Source organism: Lycium barbarum, chromosome 1 (assembly GCF_019175385.1).
Source record: "Lycium barbarum isolate Lr01 chromosome 1, ASM1917538v2, whole genome shotgun sequence".
NCBI classification, from domain to species: Eukaryota; Viridiplantae; Streptophyta; class Magnoliopsida; order Solanales; family Solanaceae; genus Lycium; species Lycium barbarum.
In genome coordinates this window covers 132,142,108-132,164,505 of record NC_083337.1, presented here as the reverse complement: position 1 = coordinate 132,164,505, position 22,398 = coordinate 132,142,108, and the positions used below count along the sequence as shown (strand labels likewise).

The 22,398-nt window shown below is 34.7% G+C and overlaps 1 protein-coding gene, 1 long non-coding RNA gene and 1 other non-coding gene across 3 annotated transcripts; 2 read left to right on the top strand and 1 right to left on the bottom strand.

The window, feature by feature from the left end:
- The first annotated feature begins 265 nt into the window (after positions 1-265).
- Positions 266-349, top strand: TRNAL-CAA (transfer RNA leucine (anticodon CAA)). The gene has a single exon. It is a non-coding gene; the product is annotated as a tRNA-Leu (tRNA).
- A 1,078-nt stretch (positions 350-1,427) lies between these two features.
- LOC132637913 (xylan O-acetyltransferase 1-like) lies at positions 1,428-4,725 on the bottom strand. Its single transcript, XM_060354929.1, has 5 exons — positions 4,050-4,725; positions 3,795-3,966; positions 2,830-3,029; positions 2,581-2,739; positions 1,428-2,271 (listed from the first exon to the last, which is right to left on the bottom strand). The coding sequence occupies exons 1-5, from the start codon at positions 4,643-4,645 to the stop codon at positions 1,923-1,925; spliced, it is 1,476 nt and encodes a 491-aa protein (XP_060210912.1). The 5' UTR covers positions 4,646-4,725; the 3' UTR covers positions 1,428-1,922.
- Positions 4,726-7,573: 2,848 nt separating this feature from the next.
- On the top strand, positions 7,574-9,535 carry LOC132603110 (uncharacterized). Its single transcript, XR_009567987.1, has 2 exons — positions 7,574-7,985; positions 9,259-9,535. It is a non-coding gene; the product is annotated as an uncharacterized LOC132603110 (long non-coding RNA).
- The last annotated feature ends 12,863 nt before the right edge of the window (positions 9,536-22,398 follow it).

Sequence of the window (22,398 nt, the reverse complement as noted above, 5' to 3'; positions counted from 1 at the left end):
AAATCCAAGATAACTTAACTTATTCTAAACTAAAATAATCCTGAAGGAATTATTGCCAATAACAAGACAATGAAATAACAGAACGCGCATATTATAGACAAATTATCATAATCAGATTGTATTCGAAGGAAGAGAGGAAAATACATTTTCTTAACTTATTTAATCTGACATCAATCTTATTTATTTATTATATCAAAACTTTTTTAAAGCTAATCTTTTTGCGGTTGGATAGTATTATCTAGATGAAGATCTTTCCCACACCAGTGTCAGGATGGCCGAGTGGTCTAAGGCGCCAGACTCAAGTTCTGGTCTTCGAGAGAGGGCGTGGGTTCAAATCCCACTTCTGACAGGTATATTTTTCATCTTTTCTTGAATTATTTGCATAATTGAGCTGGCTACAAAATACAAAAAAATTTACAAAACCTCCTTTTAGCTATTTAGCTATTTTAGAGCCCGTTTGGATTGGCTTATAAGTTGGCTTATAAGCTATTTTCAGCTTTTTTGAGTGTTTGGCTGGCCAGCTTAAAGTCATTTTATGCTTAAAATAAGCTCAAAAAAATAATTGGACTCATTTGACTTAGTTTATCTAAAGCAGCTTATAAGCTGAAAACAGCTTATAAGCCAAAAAAAATAAGTTGGACTACCCCAACTTATTTTTTTCAGCTTATAAGCTGCAAACAGCTTTAAGCTGTAAGCCAATCCAAACGGGCTCTTAATTCTATATAATAGATATACGTCATTTGTTCATTTGTTTCTAATGTCCATATTGAGTGGGAATAATTTTTATTCTGTATATTGTGTGTGTTAAAAAAAAATATTATATCTCAAAAAGAAAAAGAATCATTTCATTAATCTCCTTAATGTCTACAATTCAATTTGGTCAAATAATTATGTTGCCAACGTCTCTCTATTCAATTTGGCCAAATAAATTGTATTTATTGTCAATTGCCATTATGGCTTTTACTCCACTTAAATTTTTGGAAAGTTGGCAGCAACAATTAGACATCAGTGTTCATATTCCCTTATATATGAACTTGTGTGTTCATTTTGTGAGATAGAAAAAAACCCAAGAATCAAATTCCTCCTTCCTATATTCTCTTATGCTCGATTTTTACCTTTGTGAAATTTTTATTAGATTTTGGCTCCTAGTTTTGTACTAGAAGAGCTTGTTGAATCCTGAAATGCACATACATCAGGTGAAATATCCTTAAGGACAGTGTCTTAATACACGCCTCAAGCTATGAGATTGTTCGAGAATTCCCTACAATGTTCGTGATCGAGTATTTTTCATAAGATTTTCAACCGTATGCACTGACCCTATTGACCAATGTCCAGCTTGAGCTGTTGTTCTGCGGGATCATTTAAAAATCCAAGAAAAATTTCACGTCACTACAAAGAACTAATTGTAGATATTTGGCAAAAAGAGAAAGAAAAGAAAAGAATGGCACAAGTTTCTGCAGAGACACATACATGATACATACACTTGTCAGTTGGGTATACATTATTCATTTATTTTCTTCGAAAATAGAATTTGATTTTATAATGGTCGTAAATACATTGATGTTTACCCAACTGGCAGACTCTTTCCTTTGTGAGACCTACCTAGTCATCAGGTCCTTGAAATGGAAAAGATAAACAAAAAGCCCAACAAGATCTTTGGGACCACCATAAAACTCAGGACAAATGGGCAATCACAGCTACAAGATTTTTCCTTTTCTTTAGGAAAAAATAACAAGGACAAAAAGTAAAAACAAAGCACCAAAACTAGAATTGTGGTTCTTAAACCAAAAAAAGAAAAAATATATATAGAAATTGGAGTGGGGAGCTGCACAATGAATGATTGAAGTAACGGATATCCAGTGGAATAATTGAAGCGCGTATAAACTGACCGGACACCACTTTTATAAGAAAAAAAGCCTGCATCAAGAGTGGGTTAGAATACGCGAATAGAGGAACTCATTCCAAGTGTCGGGCAATCCAGGGAGGCACCAATGAATACAATCAGCATAGGTGGCTGGATCAGCTTGCTGTTCCGGCGATAGCATTTTGCCTTGTCGAATGGTGTGAACAGAGGTGTGAGCGTCTTTCCTGTACTCCGATAGAGTGGTGATATTGAGGAAGTAAACAGGGACATTGATGGATTGAGTAATATTTGCTGCTACCACAAATAGTCTCCAGTCTGTCCCAACACTTAGCGGCATTGATGTGTTTAATACTGGGGTCGTCTCTTTCGCACATTTTATCCCATCAGGATTGTTCCAATCCAAACTCCTGCAAAGGGTAACCAAAATTTCAGAAAATCGTCACAGTTTGGTCCTTAATGTCTGCTAAGGCTTATTTGATATGAGGGATTTAACTTTGTATAGACTGAAAATGAGATTTTTTTTAACACTATTAGTGTAATTTAACCTGCTGTACGTAGTAGCTAGGTAAACTGCATTTTTTTTCAGCGTACTAACTCACATTTCATAGATAGTTACATGTACTTCTCTTTTAGGTAGCGTGATAACGTATATAAAGGAAAAGGTAACTTCTAAGTCATAACCAAATGGATAAAAAGCGAAAGGGAATGGCGATTACTTTATATGAAGAGGAGACGTGCTCATGAAGAAGACTTTAGTGTGATTGACATCCACATTGTTTTCTACCCACTGCGACCATGTTGTCAAAACTCTCCGATAAGCAACTGGTCTCTCAATCTCATCGTATTCTGTCTCCCCTTCATCGAATGACCCTCGTCTGTTTTTGTAGGGAAAAATATCAAACATAAATGTTGAATGCAGCAGAGAAAAAACAAATCAAGTTGGATTCTTTTTGACTATTACTTACAGAACTTTCATGGCGAAAGTATTCATCCACCAAATGTATGTGTTGAAGACGAGATAGTCCACGTTCTTCCAGTTCTTGCCATGCTTTTCGATTGATTCGGGCATGATGATTCGGTTCAATATACTATGCATGTTTGGGTCATCTGAATTTGATTCCACCAGAAATGGAGCCCAGTAAAATTCTACTGTGGCGTTATAATCCTACATATTCACATTGACATCTATTATTAAAGAGAGAAAAGTATAACAAAAGCTTCTTTCAAGGGAGCAGCCCAACAACTATTCATAGATTGACTAACCACTTCACCAGTATTAGGTGTTTTTAAATAGAGAATCTCTATCTTCTTACTTGTAGATAATCCAATCCAACCAATCAAAGATTAAATATTAAGCAACAGTAGTCATTAAATTAAAATGTAAGCAAACCTACTAAATCGTGGTTATAGCTTATTATGAGTTTACACTATTAAGTAACTCAAAAAATAACACAAGTAATTGTCCATAATAAGTGGAACTAGTTACTTAAGTAATAAGTCAGTAAGCCTGCTATAACACATTTAAATAGACCGATAGATTGAAAATTCTATACACTAACGAACTTATATAGAAGCAATGAATAATGTTTTATTAATGTCACTTAAATCCGGGACTTATATAGGAGTAATTTAATAAGGTGGCATCTTTCAGTGTTAGACCACTTAAAGCTAGGGACATTTATTTTGACCTATCTTGATGTAAAGATAGAAGGGGTTGGTATGCCAATCTTTCAAAACATATGAGGAATAATCTCCCTCAACAAATGTTCTTCATACTTTATCAATAACTAGGCGGTTCGAAAAAGAAAAAAAGAAGAAGAGGAGTATGCCTCATGTTACGAAGCATAATCATTGTATTTGAGGGATAATTGATCGTTTGAAAAATTAATGTTGCTTCTTAAATAAAAAAGAAAAAAGTGAAGATATATACCTCAATTCTGAAAACAGATAAAGAACCGGTCTTGTTTAAGGTTTTTCGGCCTGAAGGAACTCCAGATTGAACCAAACAAATCATGGATTCCCATTGATTTCTGTTCAGTGAGTCTCCCACAAACATGAGTCTCTTGTTTCTCAGTTTCTCAAGCAACAACTTTGGTTTAAACCTAAAATTTAAATGTAATTGTTAAAATTGGACAAACAAAAAATAAAGATTAAAGAATCAAGAATTGGAAAATGATGTTCATACTTGGGTAAAGAACAGTCTCTTGGTTGCCACCTCCAATTCTGATACATGGAGTCTTTTCTTCCATTTCGCATGCAAGTGACCTGTGCTGTGAGAAACTCACACTCTGGTTCCTTATAAATTGGATGTGTGACATTGTCATAAACCCATTGCCCTGTAAAAAGATCACAATCTTCAGGTGGCAACTCAATGTTCTCCTCTTCTTCATCAGGCATTTCAATCTTTTCTTCATCTTTCGCGTCATCATTGAACTTCAAGCTCGTGACTTCTTGTTTCTTGTCTTGTTCAGAGATACCATCTGTTTTTGAATTCATCACTACAGATGAAACTTTGTTCTCATCCTCAACATTGGTATTAATTTCTTGAACCCCATTTTCCTGATTCAAAGATTCATTGTTGATGATATCTTGAGTTCTTGTCATGGAAAATGGGAATTCAGCAATTGTCTTTACATCCTCGTTGTACATGAAGCATCCAAAGAGGAATATAGAGAATACCACCACAAATATGGAAAAACTATTGTTCTTCCTGCCACTATGCTTCATCCTGAATAAGTTGGAGGAGAAGACTGAGTTTTTTCGACTGCGAAATGAATGCATGAATAAGGAGTAGAGGAATATGTGATGGAGGAAAGATTAATAGGAAATATAGAAGAAGAGAATAGTGAAAGATAGACTAACATGTTGAATAATTTATATTTTCTGTTAAGAGTTTAATTGGGTAGTTTATTTAAGATTTGGTGAAATAGTATTTTCTGGAAGGAAATTGGAGTATCAGTTGCTGGAGAGTTGTCCTTCTCAGGTTTAGAAATTTGCTTCCGATCTGTTTCAAACTACTTTGTTCCTCCTACTATTCCAGCAAACTAACAACTACTGTTAGATGAGAGAGATATATTTTAAAGCTTTCTCAATTTTGGTTTAACTACTACTAGTATTAATTAAGAGTTGCAAAATCATGTCCATATTAAAGATTTCAATCAATTAGATAAGACAGAGTGATTTTTTGAATTTAAATATTACTCTATCAATTCCATTTTAAGTGTTTTAGTTTATCTGGTCACGAATTTTAAGAATATAAAGAATACTTTTGAATATTGAGGTCTTAAATTAGAAGTGTATAATATATCAAAAATATTTTTAAGTTTTATAGTTTTAAATATGTCATATCATTTTTATAAAAGAGTTTCACTAAGGATAAATAACAATGAACTACCATTTTGTTTATACATTTCGGATTAATTAAGATATTCAACAGTCATGGAACCCACAAATGGGCTGAAGATCGTCATTTTCTTGTTAACTTTATATACATTAAGGTAGTTGTATGTTTTATGTCTGTCCAATGAGCTCTTAGAAATTGAAACTATAAAAATGATTTTTTTTTAATTATATAATCATCTGGTATTTGATAACTGATCAGACTAATGCAAATTTGCATAGAGGAAGATAAATTATAAAGGGGAAACAATTCTTATTAAGGATTTCTTCACTTTTAGAATTTGAATCTAAGATTTCTAATTAACTGTGGAGAAATTCTATTTTATCCCACTACATTCCCCGATTATATAAAAATGATAGGAGCCCATTGGTAACTAAAATTAAGAAGATAAAACTGTGGGGTAGACACAAGTTGTCTTAGCTTTGACCATTTTTTTAAATTTACGAGGCAAGTGAACAACAAATACCAGAATAATCACCGTACCATACATACATATCCAAGTCAAAATTAGTTCTATTACCTAAAACATGTTACTCTTAGCATGTGGGATTATATGCGCTAATTAATTAGTCTACCTACTATAAGTTCAAATAAGATTATTATAGAAATACGTCAGTCCTCTACGTATGAAAACTCAATTATTTAATTTGAGGTAGCTTATTCCGACACTCAAACAAATTAATTAAAAAATTAATTTTGAAAATGTTTTTGAATAACTGTTATGTTCGGATTAACTTGCGAACACCTCAACTATTTCACGCAACACCTACTTTCTCACCTGCACATGTCCTAGATAACTTTGTAGCCTCAACCAATGAAAAATGATCATCTAACTTTTTTGTCTCTACCAAAAATAAATCCAGATTTTCCATGATCTTCACCCACATTTTTTTTTTAACTTGGAAGGTTCTGTCTTTTTCTAATGAATATATAAATGTTTGGCCAACAGAGAATGAGGTTGGAGCAGGTGGATGCTCATAATAATTATGATATTCCTAGTAATCTACGACTAGTAGTTTTGATAAATGGATGGTTAAATGAGCTCTCATTGTCACCAACAATCCAAGATTGAGCAAGGGGAAGAGGAAGGAGTTGATACATCATGAATCATTAATTTTCTTAATCAATAATTAAGTTAAGGGTCAAAGAATTAAGTCTATAGGAAATGAGTAATGGTTAGCTTTATGTTAGAGAAAAGTAAAGGCTACGGAAGCTTTTGTTCGTATACACCAACAATTGAATCGAACGTCCACTGTCTATACTTGCAGTTTGCTCCTCATTTCACTTGTCTGACAGATGACCTCTTGCATCCCTTTATTTCCAAGGCAAGACACCTAGTTTTCTGCTACTGCATCTTCCCATATGTTCTAACATAGGCACCCAAATTTGTTTCTCTAACCATATTCACTCCCCCGTTTTAAATTATTTCTCGCTTTTTTGTTTTACACGCCCTTAAGAAATACTCCCTCCGATCCAAAATAATTGAGGATTTAGCCTCTAAAAGTTGATCCAAAATAATTGAGGTTTTGGTCTATCAAGATGGCATTTTATTCTTTTTTCAAATTTACCCTTGACACATTTTTAATTCACTGAACAAATTTAATGTTTGTTATAGTTTCAAAGCCCCTTTTAATTAAGTGAACTCCTTAATCCATGTGCCCAAGTCTAAAACCTCAATTATTTTGGACCGGAGAGAGTACTAATTAGGAAAGGTATTGTTACATCCCGTACTTTCGTATGTTGAATTTTTTTCCGTAAGTTAATCGACATAGGTTTAAAGACAAGATTATTTTTGAGGTTATAAGAATTTATGCTATGTTAACAAATGATAAGTAAGTGTCGTGAAGGTTAGAGGTTAAGCGAATCAGAGAGTATAAGTTTTATCAATATTATACTCGTACTTTCGAGCTATGGTTCGAACTGCTGGCACCGGAGAATTTTGGTCATACACAAGTACGCAAATAAAGAGATCAGTTAATAAAAGGATGAGGTCCTAATTATTTAAGATTTAAAATTGTGACTACGGTGATTGAAAATAATATTTTATGTGTGCCAAAAGAGACTACGGAATAGTACCATATTTTGTGATCGTGATAATGAGTATATGAGGATTGTTGAAAATAATTATTATTAAATGAATTGACATCAAAAAAATTAATTAAGTGTGTAGTGGTTATTTGGGAAAATGTCCACGTGTGTCCATAGTATGAGATGACTAAGTGACTAAGTACATATAAGTGGTTTGCTGTTGACACCTAGATGAGTACCTTTTTTTATCCTATTGGTAATTAATGCAAAGGATAAATATGAGTACATGTTTCTACGGTCCATTAGAATAGGAGTACTTCTTACATCATAATTCTCATCTTAACTAGGAAATAATTTTCCCTCTTAAGAAATCATGGCAGAATGTTAGCTCCAAGTTTGAGCAGCAACGTTTCAATCATTTTGATATATATATATATATATATATATATATATATATTGCTTTCTCAATGTGTGAAGAAAAGGCACAACAAGTAACGTGAGTTTCAGTCCCTTAATATCAACGTGAAGTTCCTAAGGAGCAAAGTGTAATATTTTTCTCAAGAACTACATACGAGTTTCGTGCACCGTTTCGATCTCGTTGTTCGTTTTGCCATGTGGTTGGATTCGGGCTTTCTTCGAAATGAAGTAAGGTGAAAAAGTAAGGTGGAAGAAGAAGATTTCTTGACAAATAAGGTAAGAATTCTTCTCTCCTAATTATATTTAAGTTCGTCCAGGTCATAGCAAAATTATGAAATGAGAAATGCGAAATTAATAGCAGGGAATCGTATTTGATGGTGTTGTGGTTGTTGTTGTTGGCACGTCCACAGTGGACTGTTCTTAGAGTATTATTGTAAATGATTCTTATTGATTATTAGTATTAAGAGTTGATTAAAGAAGTTAAAAGTATTTTGAGTAACTTAATGAAGGAAAGAATTAGAGAAAACTAGTCGAGGACTGATTCAAAGAATTAGAGAAAACTGGTCGAGGAAAGAATTATTGTTGTTGTTGTTTGTGGATTATCGTACCTCCTGTAGGTTTGGGAGAGTAAGAAGACTAAGGGAGATGCTGCCCATTTCATTTTAGGACCAAGTTATCCTTCATATACATAATACGCTAGCATTATATGAGGTTATACCTACATTTCTTGTTATAGGGAATGGTACGGTAGCTCCAGTAAACTTATCAGAAGGTCAATCGATGACTCGATGTATGTTAAGGCTATTCTCTTTTCTTCTTTTGGCATGGTCTATATGAAACAAATGAAAAACGAACGTATAAACTCCAAAGAAGCTTCTATTCTTAAATACTATAATGGCTAATGTTCTTGATTTTCAAAAATTTCATTATGTCCTGATACGTGTCTATGATTCCTGAAGTCCTATTTTGATATTATAATTCATAGTGACATTCGAGGGTATTATGCTTCCAGGTTATTCAAAGAGTATCAGAAATAATCTTATGAGTCTCACTTGCATTCATTTGCATCTATATATATGTATACACTATTTTACTTCACCGAGCCACGCTATAGTTGGCCGGGTACGGCACATAGATGTGCAACCACTAATCAGTTGACTATTCACACTGAGTCCTGATACAGGCCGGGTACGTTATACATACCGAGTCCCACTAGGGCCTAGTACGTTATACACACCGAGTCCCACTAGGGCCGGGTACGTTATATGAGAGAGATTCTGTCTTTAAGGGCCTATGCATTTGATAAATGATTTTACATGGAAGCATGCATTGTCATCGCCTTTAGGGCTATTTACATTACTAGTCTTTGCCTTCGGGGCTATTTACATTATTGTTCTCTGCCTTCAGGGCTATTCACCGTACAGGTTGTTTCTCGTACTTTCATTATGATTTATGATTCATTCCTTATGATTACTGCTGCCTTACATACTCGATACATTGTTCGTACTGACGTCCCTTTGCCTGGGGGCGCTGTGTTCATGCCACGCAGCCCCAGATTATTTTGCAGGAAAGATTATACAGGAGACTGACTATAGGGTATTCCCAGGCTATCAGCTAGATTGGTAAACTCTATTTCATTCGGAGTATGGCCGAGTCAGAGTATTTCTTTATGATTTGAGTCAGATGCATTATAGGTATGTTGGGGTCCTGTCCTAACTTATGTTTTGATATCATGTTCTACGTTAGAGACTTTTGCAGACAGAGTCATGTACATAGTATGTCATTCTTGTAAGAGGCTATGTAAGCCGATATATCATTTTGCATTACTTTACGAATTTCATATGATTACAGATTTTACTTGATTTAAGAAAGACGAAAAGAATGTTTTGAAAAGCTTTCCTTATGCATATCATTTCGTGATTAATAGTCTAGTAAGATTATGAGTATAGCGAGAATCAGCGGGTTCACTCGGCTCTAAGTAAGGGTCGGGTGCCCATCATACCCTATCGGAATTGGGGTGTGACAGGTTTTTGACTAACTTTACCCTTATTCATGTCTAAGTTATAACCTCTCTCCTTTAAAAGTTTACTCTATTTATGTATCATCTCCATTAATGACAAAATTCTACTAATGGTAAAATGAAAAAAAATAATAACTATTTGTGTCTTGAACTTCTAAAATAACAAAATAATTTGAAATAACTATTTTCAGTAACCACAACAACTAATTTGAAACGGAGGGAGTACTAGTTATGTGATAATTCGCCATGTATTATCTTAAAACAATTTTTAATGTTGTTATTCATATGGAATGTGTAAAGCATTTTGTTATTAATTACTCTCTCTATCTCATAATAAGTGTCACCTTAGCAAAAAATACGCATATTAAGAAATCAATAATGCAGTGTGAAGTTTACTAAATTACCCCTATATAATAAAAATAAATTACTTTTTCCATTTGATTAGGACATGCACAAGTAGTAAACCTTATAATATTGAGAATCCAACAATACCAAGTTACTATGTGGCTTTTCCAATCATCATCTAGATATTACTTTAACTTGTCAATTTTTGTATAAGAGTAGAGTTGGAAAAATTAGTCAATTTATGTCTTGATTTCCTAAGATGACACTTATGATGGGATATTCTTTTTTATTAAGGTGAGACTTATTATGAGAATTGGGACGGAAGGAGTACCATTCATGTTTCAAGAGTTATAGCCTGTTTGGCCAAGTTTATTTTTCTCCAAAAGTGTTTATTTTTTTCAATAAGTGCTTATTTTAAAAAAGTGAGGTGTTTGACCAAACTTTTCGGAGAAAATAAGTGTTTTTTGGGAGTAGTAGAAGCAGTTTTTCAGAAACTAAAAAAATAGTTTCTGCCCAAAAGTATTTTTGAGAAAAATACACTTATAAGCACTTTTTAAGAGGTTGGCCAAACACATATTGCTGCTTAAAAGTGCTTTTTAAATTAATTGGCCAAACACAAACTACTTTTCGCCAAAAGCACTTTTTTATACGCATTTTTCAAAATAAGCTGATTTTTAAAAGCTTGACCAAACAGACTAAAATTACATAGAAGGTCACTCAACTTGCAGTATACCAAAAAAAAAAAAAAAAGACTTGCAGTATACTGGAAAAAAAAAGAGAAATGTCCCCGCTGTTAAAAAATTATAGCCGGCTATCATTGTAACAACTAATTACGATTTTTCTGTCGAATTCCCAGATCCCCGATCTCCCCTTCCAATTCATTGCCTTGCGCGTGATAGAGGATCTCTAACAAAATATCGCGGTGATTTTTACTCATAAATGATGATTATAAATCATGAATACAAACAAAAAAAAACTAATAAAATGTTTCAACAGTATCTGAGGCAAAATCATTTTTTTTAGGATTTCTTAAATGAAAAACATTTTGGAGTCTAAAACCCCTTCTGAATCATTTTTTCGACATCTGGGAAGAAATTTGCTTGACTCACACTGACTAATAGCATTAGTCCACACTTATCATAATTATCATACATTTATTTTAGAGTCAATTTCACTTTATCCCCTAATATTCAAGAGTTGGGAAATAATATCCCCTTCTCATATTAAATGAGAACGACAATCCTCTTATGTAATATTTTTTAGTGAGATTTTTTTTTTTTTTTGAATAAAGATCCTTTTTCTTTTTCTCTATAAAATTAAAATACGACAATAAATAATTCTTATTATTGTCGCATTCACTTATTCCTTTGAAAATAATGCACTTCTTTTAGGATATATCAACTACTTGAAATAATATGTTAATAAATTTTAAACTATGTGACGTTCGTTTCACCTGCATGCTCATTAAATATTTGGATTCTAATTGCATATCAACAGTCTACCTAATTTCCCTCTATAACATTACCTTTGGCTCATCTAAGCGGCTTTGAAAATAAAATAAAAAGTTACTAGAAAAAGTAACTCATCCTGAGCAGTAACTCAGATTTGGTGCACTTATCGAAAAAGTTACTACTTTTAAATTGAACAGATTAAAAGAAAATTTCACAGTGTTTACTTTGAAAACATGGAATAGACGAATCAGAGATGGATTCTGGATTCAACCTATAATATGTGAGTGGTTTTTAAAATACAAAAAATATGTTTAAATAATCGATTTATATGGAAATTGTTGTGATATATATCTCAGCGGATGGAATTACCCGAAAGTAATCTTACGGGGGGGGGGGGGGGGGGGGGGGGGGGCGCGGAGTCGAATTAGGTAGACTGTGAATGTGCTATTAGAACCCAAAAATTTAAGGGAAAATAGCACTGCATATCACTTTAGGTTAATTAATTACCCGTTGTAGCCAACTTTTTTTTTACATGCTTTAGCCACTTTTTCTTAGTTTGGTGTCACTGTTGGATTTCTATATTTGAATTTTATGTTTTTGCTTTTGTTTATTATTAATAAATATCCCACGAAATTTCGTAGTGGTTGCTAAAAAAAACGTTTAAAATGTGTATATACATTTTTATACGGTGTAGAAATGTGTAAACACCTCTTATACATTGTGTATAAACCCCTTTTATGTATAAACACCTCTTGTATGAGTTTGGATAATATTGTATACTAGTTGAAAGTATTATACACCTCTTGTATAAATTTGTATAATCATGTATCTCCAGTGTAAAAGTGTGTATGAACACCTCTTATACATTATTATACACTTTTATACAAGGTTGATACATTGTCTACTCCATGTGTATAAAGTTGTATATTGTTGTAAAAAGTTGAATATTCAAGTTGGGCCATAAAATGTTGGGCCGTAAGTTTGTAATTGAAAATATGGGCTATGAATATGCAATTTTGACCCATAAATTGTGTATAAGTGAAATTTCCCCAAAATTTAATGTGCCATGCAGGTAAAACGAATGACACATGGCTTAAAATTTATTAATAGATTATTCCAAGTAGTTGTTATATCCTAAAAGTAGTGCATTATTTTCGATAGAATAGGTGAATGAGACAATAATAAGAATTATATATTTTCGTATTTTAATTGTTGAAAGAAAAAGAAAAGAGATCTTTATTCAGAAAAAAGAAAATTCTCACTGAAAAATATTATCGTTCTCATTTAATATGTGAAGGGGGTATTGTCTCCAAACTCTATTTTTGGGTTTACATCTGGTTAAGTAAAGAAAACAAATACTATTAATGAGTTAGTAAAAGGGAAAATTTAGTGTACATGTAATATTATAGTGTTATTTACCTATAGTATCATTAAAATCAATTTACTGAAAATAACGGTAGCTTGATTACCAAAACTACCAGAATAAGGTAAATACAAGTCAGATACAAAATTAAATGGAATCCCCCTAATTATGCATTATTTTAAGGGATATGCTGTTACAATTTTCCTTTCTTTTGCTAATAATATCTTCCTTCCCATAAGAAACTTCACTGTGCAAGAACGTATTTCCATTAAACTTTGTAATCACTTGGATTTAATATACAACAAAATATATTAAAAATAGAAAACACATCTATAAATACTCTTCTATAAGCACAATGAACATACAATTGGTAGAGAAAACATATCAGTACAAGAAAATATAAATCATACAATTTTAGATACTCCAAAAACGAGATATAAAAACTTGTATCAGTAGCTACATCATAAAATACAGTAAAAAATGCAAAATAAAAATATATAATATATTCTAATGCGAAAGAAATGAACCTATTATCTGCACATAAAAAAAAATACAGTAAAAATACAAAATCATACTGTAACATGAAAAATACTTACCGTGTTATCAATATATACAACACAAATACATTTTAATGGAATTAACATACAATAAGAATGATGTAACTGAAATGAAAAAAATTTAAAATTATGTTATCAATATATACAACACAAATACATTTTAATGGAATTAACATACAATAAGAATGATGTAACTGAAATGAAAAAAATTTAAAATTAAAAACCTTCCTGAAATGAAAAGAAGAAGAAAAGTAATAGTAATAGAAAAACACTCTTCTTATATACGCAAAAGAAGGGATAAAAATATTGTATCAGTAGCTACAACATAAAATACAATAAAAAAAATATATATTCTAATGCCAAAGAAATGAACCTATTATCTGTACATACAAAAAAATATAGTAAAAATATAAAATCAATGCTAGATATACAACACGCATACATTAAAATGGAACTAACATACAATAAGAATGATACAACTAAAATGAACAAAATAAAAAGATTAATAACCTTCGTAAAATAAAAAGAATTAAAACCCTTCGCGTGTATAGCGTAATTAACGGGCATTTACACAAAGTAAATACAATAAAATATATCTGTAAATACACTTACCACATAATTAGGCTAAAAAAAAGGGGAGATGGGAGAAAATTCAATTTTTGGCACAATTGGTAATTATTGGTAATATTAGTAAATATTTAATATTTTAGGTAATAGTAGTAATATTGTTCTTAGAGTAGTGAGCCCAATCATTACAAACCCACATTTGAAGAAAGACTGAATGTAAATGGGTCATTCGCACAAATGGCCTGTTTCGAGGTGTTCTTTAATTTGTCCCTCAAATTTGTGGTCTTTAATTTTTGCCGTTCTATCATTTTTGGCATGGTATAATTTAAATTTTTCTCGGCATATTTTTCTTTTAACTTTGACATATGTATCATAACATCCACACAAATTATGCCGGACAAGGGAAAACTTTCAACACTCAACATAATTTGAAAATATTACAAAACTTATGCCGCATAACTTAATTCCTACAGAATTTACAGCGAGCGAGACAAAAGTTCAGTTTCATGAAGATAAAATTGTTAAAGAAATTATGCTGAGCGAAACAGGTCTGGATATTTTCATTAAATAAGTAGCAGGGGGAAAAGTTAAAGATCATATGAGGGTGCAAAAACTTGAATGTAAATGAGAAAGTTGGGCTTTTAGGCCCATTTTCTGCTTCCTCTTTTGGTCTGCTCCTATACGTATCCAAGGCCGACTACAGACAGGCTCAAGTTTTTCTTCGTTTAGCATGGACAGAGGCTGACTTAGGGATATGCTAGAATGATATGCTGGGCTTGGAAGCCCATCATAAAATATGCGGAGAAGAGGGCTTAATTAACAAATGGCATCCATATGTGGTGGTCTTGATTTTTTTGGCTCTGCTTAACAATTTTTTTAAAAAATAGCTTCCACTTCAGAAAATTCGCTAGTCAAAGCTTTTGTTGCCCATCGGGCGTCAGTTGTGGACATAAATTAATTTAATGAACCTGCTCAATTGATCACAAATCATGCCTTAGAGACAAAAGTTAGAACTGATGCCTGATGAGCAACAGAGGCGGAGCTTTTGTTGCCCATTTGGCATAAGTTCTAGCTTTTGCTTATACGGAAGAAGTTCAGAATATTTCAAAGCAATGAACGTGCTCAATTGACCACAAATTCTACTTTATAGGCAAAAGCTAGAACTTTTGGGGACACCACACATCATTTCCTGGGGGAAGAGAGAGCTCACTGGATTCGATTGGATGTCCCATGCATAAAAAAAATAAAGAAGAGGATTAGTGAAACCAACATGGAAAGGATAATTGCCACTTAGCTGCTCACAAACAAACTTTAAACTGTAGTATTAACTAACATGCTCAAGATTTTAATTAATAAAAGCTAATAGCCGCTCCCTATTCCACACACAACAGTAGCCTCTTAGATATTTATAAATCCTAATTGAGACTCGGTGGCAGAAAGAGAGGTTTTGAACCAAGTTCACAGCAAATAATCAAAGAAATTTTCAAGTGATAAAGAATAAAGATCGTTTATTTCTAATTCTGTCCATAAACAATTAGTTTGTTTTGGTGAAATATGTTATTCGACATCATGTAGTATTCTTTTAGTTATAGTTGGATAAGGAGATTTCAACTTATTTTAACTTACTCCTAGTTTTAGTTTTGATTTTTTTGAAAATTAATTATCCATTAGAGGTAATAAACCAGCTAATCAATAAAAGAAAAAGAATGAAGCACTATCTATCGACATAGTTGATTTATATGTTGTTAAAAGCCATTTGTCTATACACACATGTGTGTTAGCTTTATATTACCACTATATACTATATATAAGTGATAACAAAAGAGATTTTGTAGTCCTCACAAAACTTTCTCAAAAAATGTCAAACTTTTCAATTAATTACTTATAGGTCCTGATCTTATTTTTTAAAGTTAAATTTATTTTTTGTTTTTATGGTCTACTTTTTAAAAGCTGTCGAACATTCTACCTTATTTATCTATTTTCTATCCGGTATCCGGTACCCGCATTGGAGCTCGCCTGATCCAGATTCGAGTTGCATAGGGCCCAATCGGGGAAAGCGCTCCCTACCAAGGATTTTTTCATACCCAGGCTCGAACCCGAGATCCCCTGGTTAAGGGAGGAACAACCTCATCCGCTGCACTTTATTTTTCCTGTTGCTTTCTTCTATTGATCTTATCTATTAACCTAAAAAATAGTCATTTCTTCGCTAGATATTCATGCTTCTTGTTGCTCTTAGTTTTCTTCTTTTTCATTTGTTGCTTATTATAGATTTTTATATGTAATCATTTCTTCTACTTTATATTTGTATTATGAAATTTGAGAATTTCTGAACATTCTTTTACTCATATGTAGGCATTTCTTTTACTTTATATTTATAATACTTTAATGAGCTCATATGTGTTTACCAAGATTAGTTGATTTTCAGATAGTTTTAAAAATTATTAAATGATGCCATATAATGTTGAAAATGAAGACAATATTATCAGTCAAGATCGGGTTATCTTTAAATTTCTTGTTTGGTTAACTAAAATTAATCTTTTAAACACAAAATGAGTTTGAAGTAGGGTGGAATTAGAGTGTCAGTTACCAATTTGACCGGATTTGATAGCACTTTGGTTCAAATTCTGTATTTGTCTTAAAAGTTCATTAAATATGGATAAATTATTAATTTAGAACTAAATAAATTAAAAAATTAGGATTCAAAACTCGTATATTTCAAATTATGGCTCCGCATTTAATTTGAAGTAAATAATTTCAAATGAAAGTTAAGATATTAAAGGAGTGAAATGAAAGTTTTGCTTTTATATATTGAAAATATACTTATTTAAAGTTTAATTATTACCAACATAAATTATATTTCTTTAATTAGAATATTATTTTTTATATCTGGAGTTGCCCGGGCCTCGTGAAACTAGTATGTATGTGCATGGAAACCATTTGGATGGTCCATTTAGCTTTTAAAAAAGTAGTACCTAGAATTTAAGTTTGGGGAGGGGAGTGGTGTGTCTAGTGGACTACTGGCATGGAGCATAATATATACACAAAAGCACGTATAACTAATTAAACAGGTGCAACTATTATTTTAAACTTTTGCTTACCCGTAAAACGGTTTAGTTGAACTTATAGACGTGGTCAGGGACACATAGATCAGAGTGACCAGTAAGATTAGACTGTTAATATAGAAATAATGTAAACACGCGTGAATAGACATGAAATAAAGGGAAAGCATGGGTAGTAATCGATTGGCCCGGACGTAGCTTCCTCTATTCCGGTCTCGACGTGGCACTAGAACTTAATATGAACACAATAAAGTAAAAATCTAAGCAAAAAATTTGTAGTGGAACTGAGTATATTATCTTGTATTTTGTGACCTTTACAATGGGAGTGACAATCCCTATTTATACTAAGAGCTAGGGGCGCATATTTCATGTATTACGCCCCTACTCATAATGAGCTTTAAATACACGGCAATAATGAAAAATGATGAGGGCCATAAAGCACGATTGCACCGAATTTGTAACACTTGGATTGACTTATAACGGAAGACCGTTGGAGTCTCTTCCGGAGCTGTTACACTCCACCACCGGTCTGGGAACTCTTCCGGTACCATGTTGCTACCACCACTGGTAGTAATGCTGACTCACCTTATGACCCGTCCTTTATGCCACGTGCCCTAACCGTATTGATATAGCTGTACCCACCGCATTTAGCCCAATACAGATAGTCCCCCCCACTTCTCGGGGTTCGAACAGATTTTTCCGGAAAGTGGAAAAGATTTCAAATTTATTCAAGACCCGCTGGATCCGAAATGCCGTAGGACCTCAAACATCGCGCTAATCCACTGAAGCACCAGAAGGCACTGAATGCGACCATTGACATTTCACCGTCTCTGATGACTCCTCGACTTCTGGGGTTTCAGAGATTTCCTTCCTTATAAACCTCAAATCTTTTCCCAATCTCTTCATTCGAGCTAAATATTTCTTTCCTTGCATGAAGTTTAGGTTTTCTATACTTAGGATTCAAACCCTCTTTTCCAGAGTACTAACTTTAACTTCAATCATGGCTTTGTCTGCCCAAAGCCCTGCAAATTCAGCCCCTTCTTCCTCTCGTTCTTTTGATAATTCTCGACTTCGGGGTAGGAGAAAAGTCCTGAAGCGAACATTTCCAGAGAGACTGACTTGGGATCCCTCGTAAAAGAAATTCTGCCTATTGACAGCGTGTACAGGGGGGATTTCCGTATAGATACCCGCCATGAATCCGTTGGTGAGATCAACTCCCACATAACCGATGAGGACCTACCTCAAGTTTTATGCTGACTGCAATTGGGGTTCGGAGGTCATAGCCCTCACCGTCAATCCTGAAAGTAGAATGACTAATCATGTAGAGGGGTATTCCATGGTTCATACTTATTCCTTTGCCATCGGATTCACCTTACCGGTTCCAGGTTTGATCGAGACCTTCAGCCGCAGGTACCGAGTTTGCTTAGGCCAACTCGCTCCCCAGCTATGGAGGACCGTGTACTTTATCTAGGAACTTACCGACCGCGCTGAACTTGCCTTCTCCATTGATCACCTGATGCAGCTTTACTCTCCGCGCTTGTTCCGGGGAGGAATGATCCATTTGCTCCCACGCGGCTCTCGCGGCTAATTCCCAGCGCCGAAGATGACTTTGACCGGGGATGGTGCGATCAGTTTCTGATGATACAAATAGATCTTCTCCACCAAGCCTCCTCGGAGCCCTTCCCAGAGACGTGGAACAACACTCGTAAGTTGCTAGAACTTTCCCTTCGTCAATCCGAATTTCCCTTTATTGCCGTATAACCTTCCCTAAACCTGTAGTCGCCCCTGTGTAACATCCCGTAAATCCGTATGGAATATGAAAGTGTTATACGAGTCATTTTGAACCTTATAAGTTAGGTTATTTCAACGGAAACTGGGAGATTTTACGACAAAAGTACGGCTCGTACTCTGTGGGCGTTCTTTGGCCTTTGCAAATCTGAACTCTCTGGAAATTTTAGGGGCAGTACGACCCGTACTTCAAAGGACGAGACGTCCTTTCTGCCCGTCCTTTCCTCGTGTCTCATAAATTGCTCACTGGAAATTTCTGGGAAGTACGGCCTGAAAGAACGGCTCATACTTAGAAGTACGTCCCGTCCTTCTTAGACATACTTCTCCCGCGTCCATCAGAAACTATAAAAGCGTGGGGGAAAATTAGAAGTATGTCCCGTCCTTTTGTCACTTTTTCATCTGTTCAAAAACCCTAAGCATGAAAATTACTTCTCTAAACCTCCTAACTCAAGGGAGAAACAAGATAATCTATTTCAAGGGAATTTAAGCTAGGGTTTGGGTGATTATCCTCTATTAAAGTAACTTGTTGAACTACGTATAACGTAATTAAGGTATGTCTCTCTTTTGAAAACTGGTTTTAGATATAGGATGTCTCTCTTTTGAAAACTGGTTTTAGATGTAGAATGTCTCTCTTTTGAAATCTGGTTTTAGGTGTAGGTCTCTTTTAAAAAGTTCCTTATTAAAGGTGAACTTTTCATGAATTGAAACTTTATGTCTTGTTTTAATTGTGGTTAATGTGTGTGAGGGTACAAGCCCACATAAAACCTAGTTTGTGTCATACCCTAAGTACGTATATAAGGTTATAAAGGTTTTTCCCCTATAAGAGATGATCAATAATGATGGCTAAGGGTTAGTAATAATGTTTTCATGTTGAGTTATGACATTGAAATCTTGGTTAAAGAAGTGTAAATGTTTTCAAGACATTCTTTGTAATGATTTATCTTTACGATATGGCATAATGAACTTTAATTCCAATTGATGATGTGACTACCTTGAGATAAATTGTGAATAGGATTTTATGCTATGAATCTTGTTTTTGTATTTGGCCTAGCTACTCGGAAGGAAGGGTAGTCACTATGGATCCTAGTTTAGTAATTTCCTAGCCATTCGGGAGGAAGAGTGGCCATTACTGGGTTCGCTACCCAGAGTGCGGTTTGTGCCTAGCTATTCGGGAGGAAGGATAGCCACCGATAATTATATATTCCGGTGTGGTGCGCAGTGTTTAGGGAACCTCTAGGGTCATCCCTTCGACGTGATTGGTTCTTGGGCCTGTATTGGCATGTGTGATATTCTTATTCATTCATGGAACTGTTGTTGACAATCATGATCGATTTGAAAGGCATATTTGAAAGTTGTAACTGGACAAAAGGCTTCTTAATCGGTTTTGATAATGCTTACTGAGATACACAAGTTGAATAACTGTTTTTACATTGATTTCATATGGTTTTCAGAATTGATTTCTTTACGTATTGTTGTACTCTATTTTTGTATTACTTATTGTCCACGAGGCACTCACTGAGTATGAAGTACTCAGGCATACCATTGTTGTTTTTGATGGTATGTTAGGTAACGGAGAAAAGAAGGTTCTCGATACTCCAGGCGCTTAGGAAGGACTTGTTGTTGCTGCTGACTTGGTGAGCCCATATATTCATTCGTGGGACACCCTTATTATGTTTATTTACTATTCTAGTTTTTAGCGGGTTGCGTCCCGATGTGTCAGACAATTATTCTTTATCTTAGAAGCTCCATAATATACATTCTTGTGGGTAGTTGTTGAGTTTTTTAACTCTTGGGCATGTGATACGTTTTGATTAAGTTTTATGACATTAAAGACTTCCGCTGATTTAATTCATATATATCATGCTTTGATTAAATTTATTTTATAAACTGTTGGAGGTAAATGTTGAATCTGGCGGGTTCAAGTGTTATCATTGCATCTTTTAGGTTCTTCCGAGGTTGTTCATGACGTCGGATGCCGGTCACGTCTGGGGTGGGTTTTGGGGCGTGACAAGCTTGGTATCAGATCCCTGGTTTAAATACGTCCCAGAATTATTGTCGGTGTCTGTGGAGTTGTGTCCAGTGGAGTTTTCCTTGTGCAGCCTCATCACCTGCATGGCCGAGAAATTCCTAGGACATTCATAGGTGTTTCCTATTCATCTTAATTCTAGATTGTGCTGTAGAGCTGAAGTCCTTTTAGGATAGTTCTAATTCGCTCATTAATTCGTGCCTTGCTGAAATGGCTCTGACGCGATCTAAAAATGGTAACCGAGGACAACTTGTGAGAGCTAACCGTAATCTTGGAGGCGCGAATACTTGTAACGGGAATGATGTTAGAAACGAAGCACCACCTCCAGCACCGCCTGCTCCTACTGTTCCCGTTGCTGGTGTGCCTGAGATTGATACGATGCAAACTGCTATCCAAATGTTAACTGCATTGGTTGCGGCTCAGTAGCAGCGTGGAGGTGTGGGACCTCATGGTGGAAGCAGACTTAAGCAATTCCTCGACCTAAAGTCACCAGAGTTCTTCGGGTCACGAGAGGTGGATGACCCCCAACACTTTTTAGATGAGACTTTCAAGGCATTGAGGGAAATGGATGCCCATGATCCTGAAGCTGTGAGGCTTTCTTCTTATCAGTTTAAGGATGTTGCTCACGCATGGTTTGAGATATCGGAGTCTGAGAAGGGTGACGTTTCCTTAGCTTCTACGTGGGCTGAATTTGAAGAGGCATTCATGGAAAGGTTTTTGTCTAATGATGAGAGATTTTCTATGGCTACGAAATTTAAAAAACTGGAACAGGGTAACAAGTCGGTCTGTGAGTATAGTTTGGAGTTCACCCGTTTGTCAAAGTATGCTTTATACACGATTCCAACTGAAAACATAAGTTGACTCGTTTTGTGAAAGGCTTGGTACCACGTATCAAGTCTGCACGTGCTGGTGTTGCTATGTCTCCTACTTGCACTTTCTCATCTCTGGTTGGGTTTGCTGAACAATAAGAAAGTTGGAAAAATGAAGAGAGGGTGGATCGAGATCAGAACAAGAAGGCCCGATCGGCGGGTGGCTTTAGTGGTAATAGCTATAAGGGAGGGCAGATTAATGTGTACTCTGTACCTGCTCAGTCTGGCGCATATTCAAATGTCAGTATTCCTTATGGTAGGCAAGGTCAAAATAATAATAACGCACGCAGGTTCTACCAGGGTAGTAGTCGGTCTGCTGTATGGAAAGATCGCATCTGCCATCACTGTGGTATTAGGGGGCATCTTAAGAGGGAATACAGAAAGTGGCTACGTGAGATGGATGCTATGTCTAACCAAAAAAATGACTCGCCTGCTTCTGCATCTGCTAAAACTCCGCCTGCTAGTAATGCTAGCAATATCAATCAGAATGCTCGTAATAATGGCAAAGGAAAGGAAGTTGCTAACACTTTTGTTGGAGGGACAGCTTGACTTTATGGGCTGACTCGTAAGGAGGCAGCTGAGGCTTTTGATGTTTTGGTTACAGGTATCCTTACCATCTGTTCTCATGATGCTTATTCATTGAT

Excerpts from the sequence above, each read along its gene's own strand:
- LOC132637913 (XM_060354929.1), bottom strand. The coding sequence starts at position 4,645 with ATGCATTCATTTCGCAGTCGAAAAAACTCAGTCTTCTCCTCCAACTTA. Across the intron at positions 3,967-4,049 it reads AGAGACTGTTCTTTACCCAA|GTTTAAACCAAAGTTGTTGC; the intron begins GTATGAACATCA and ends TTTAAATTTTAG. Across the intron at positions 2,740-2,829 it reads ACTTTCGCCATGAAAGTTCT|ACGAGGGTCATTCGATGAAG; the intron begins GTAAGTAATAGT and ends CTACAAAAACAG.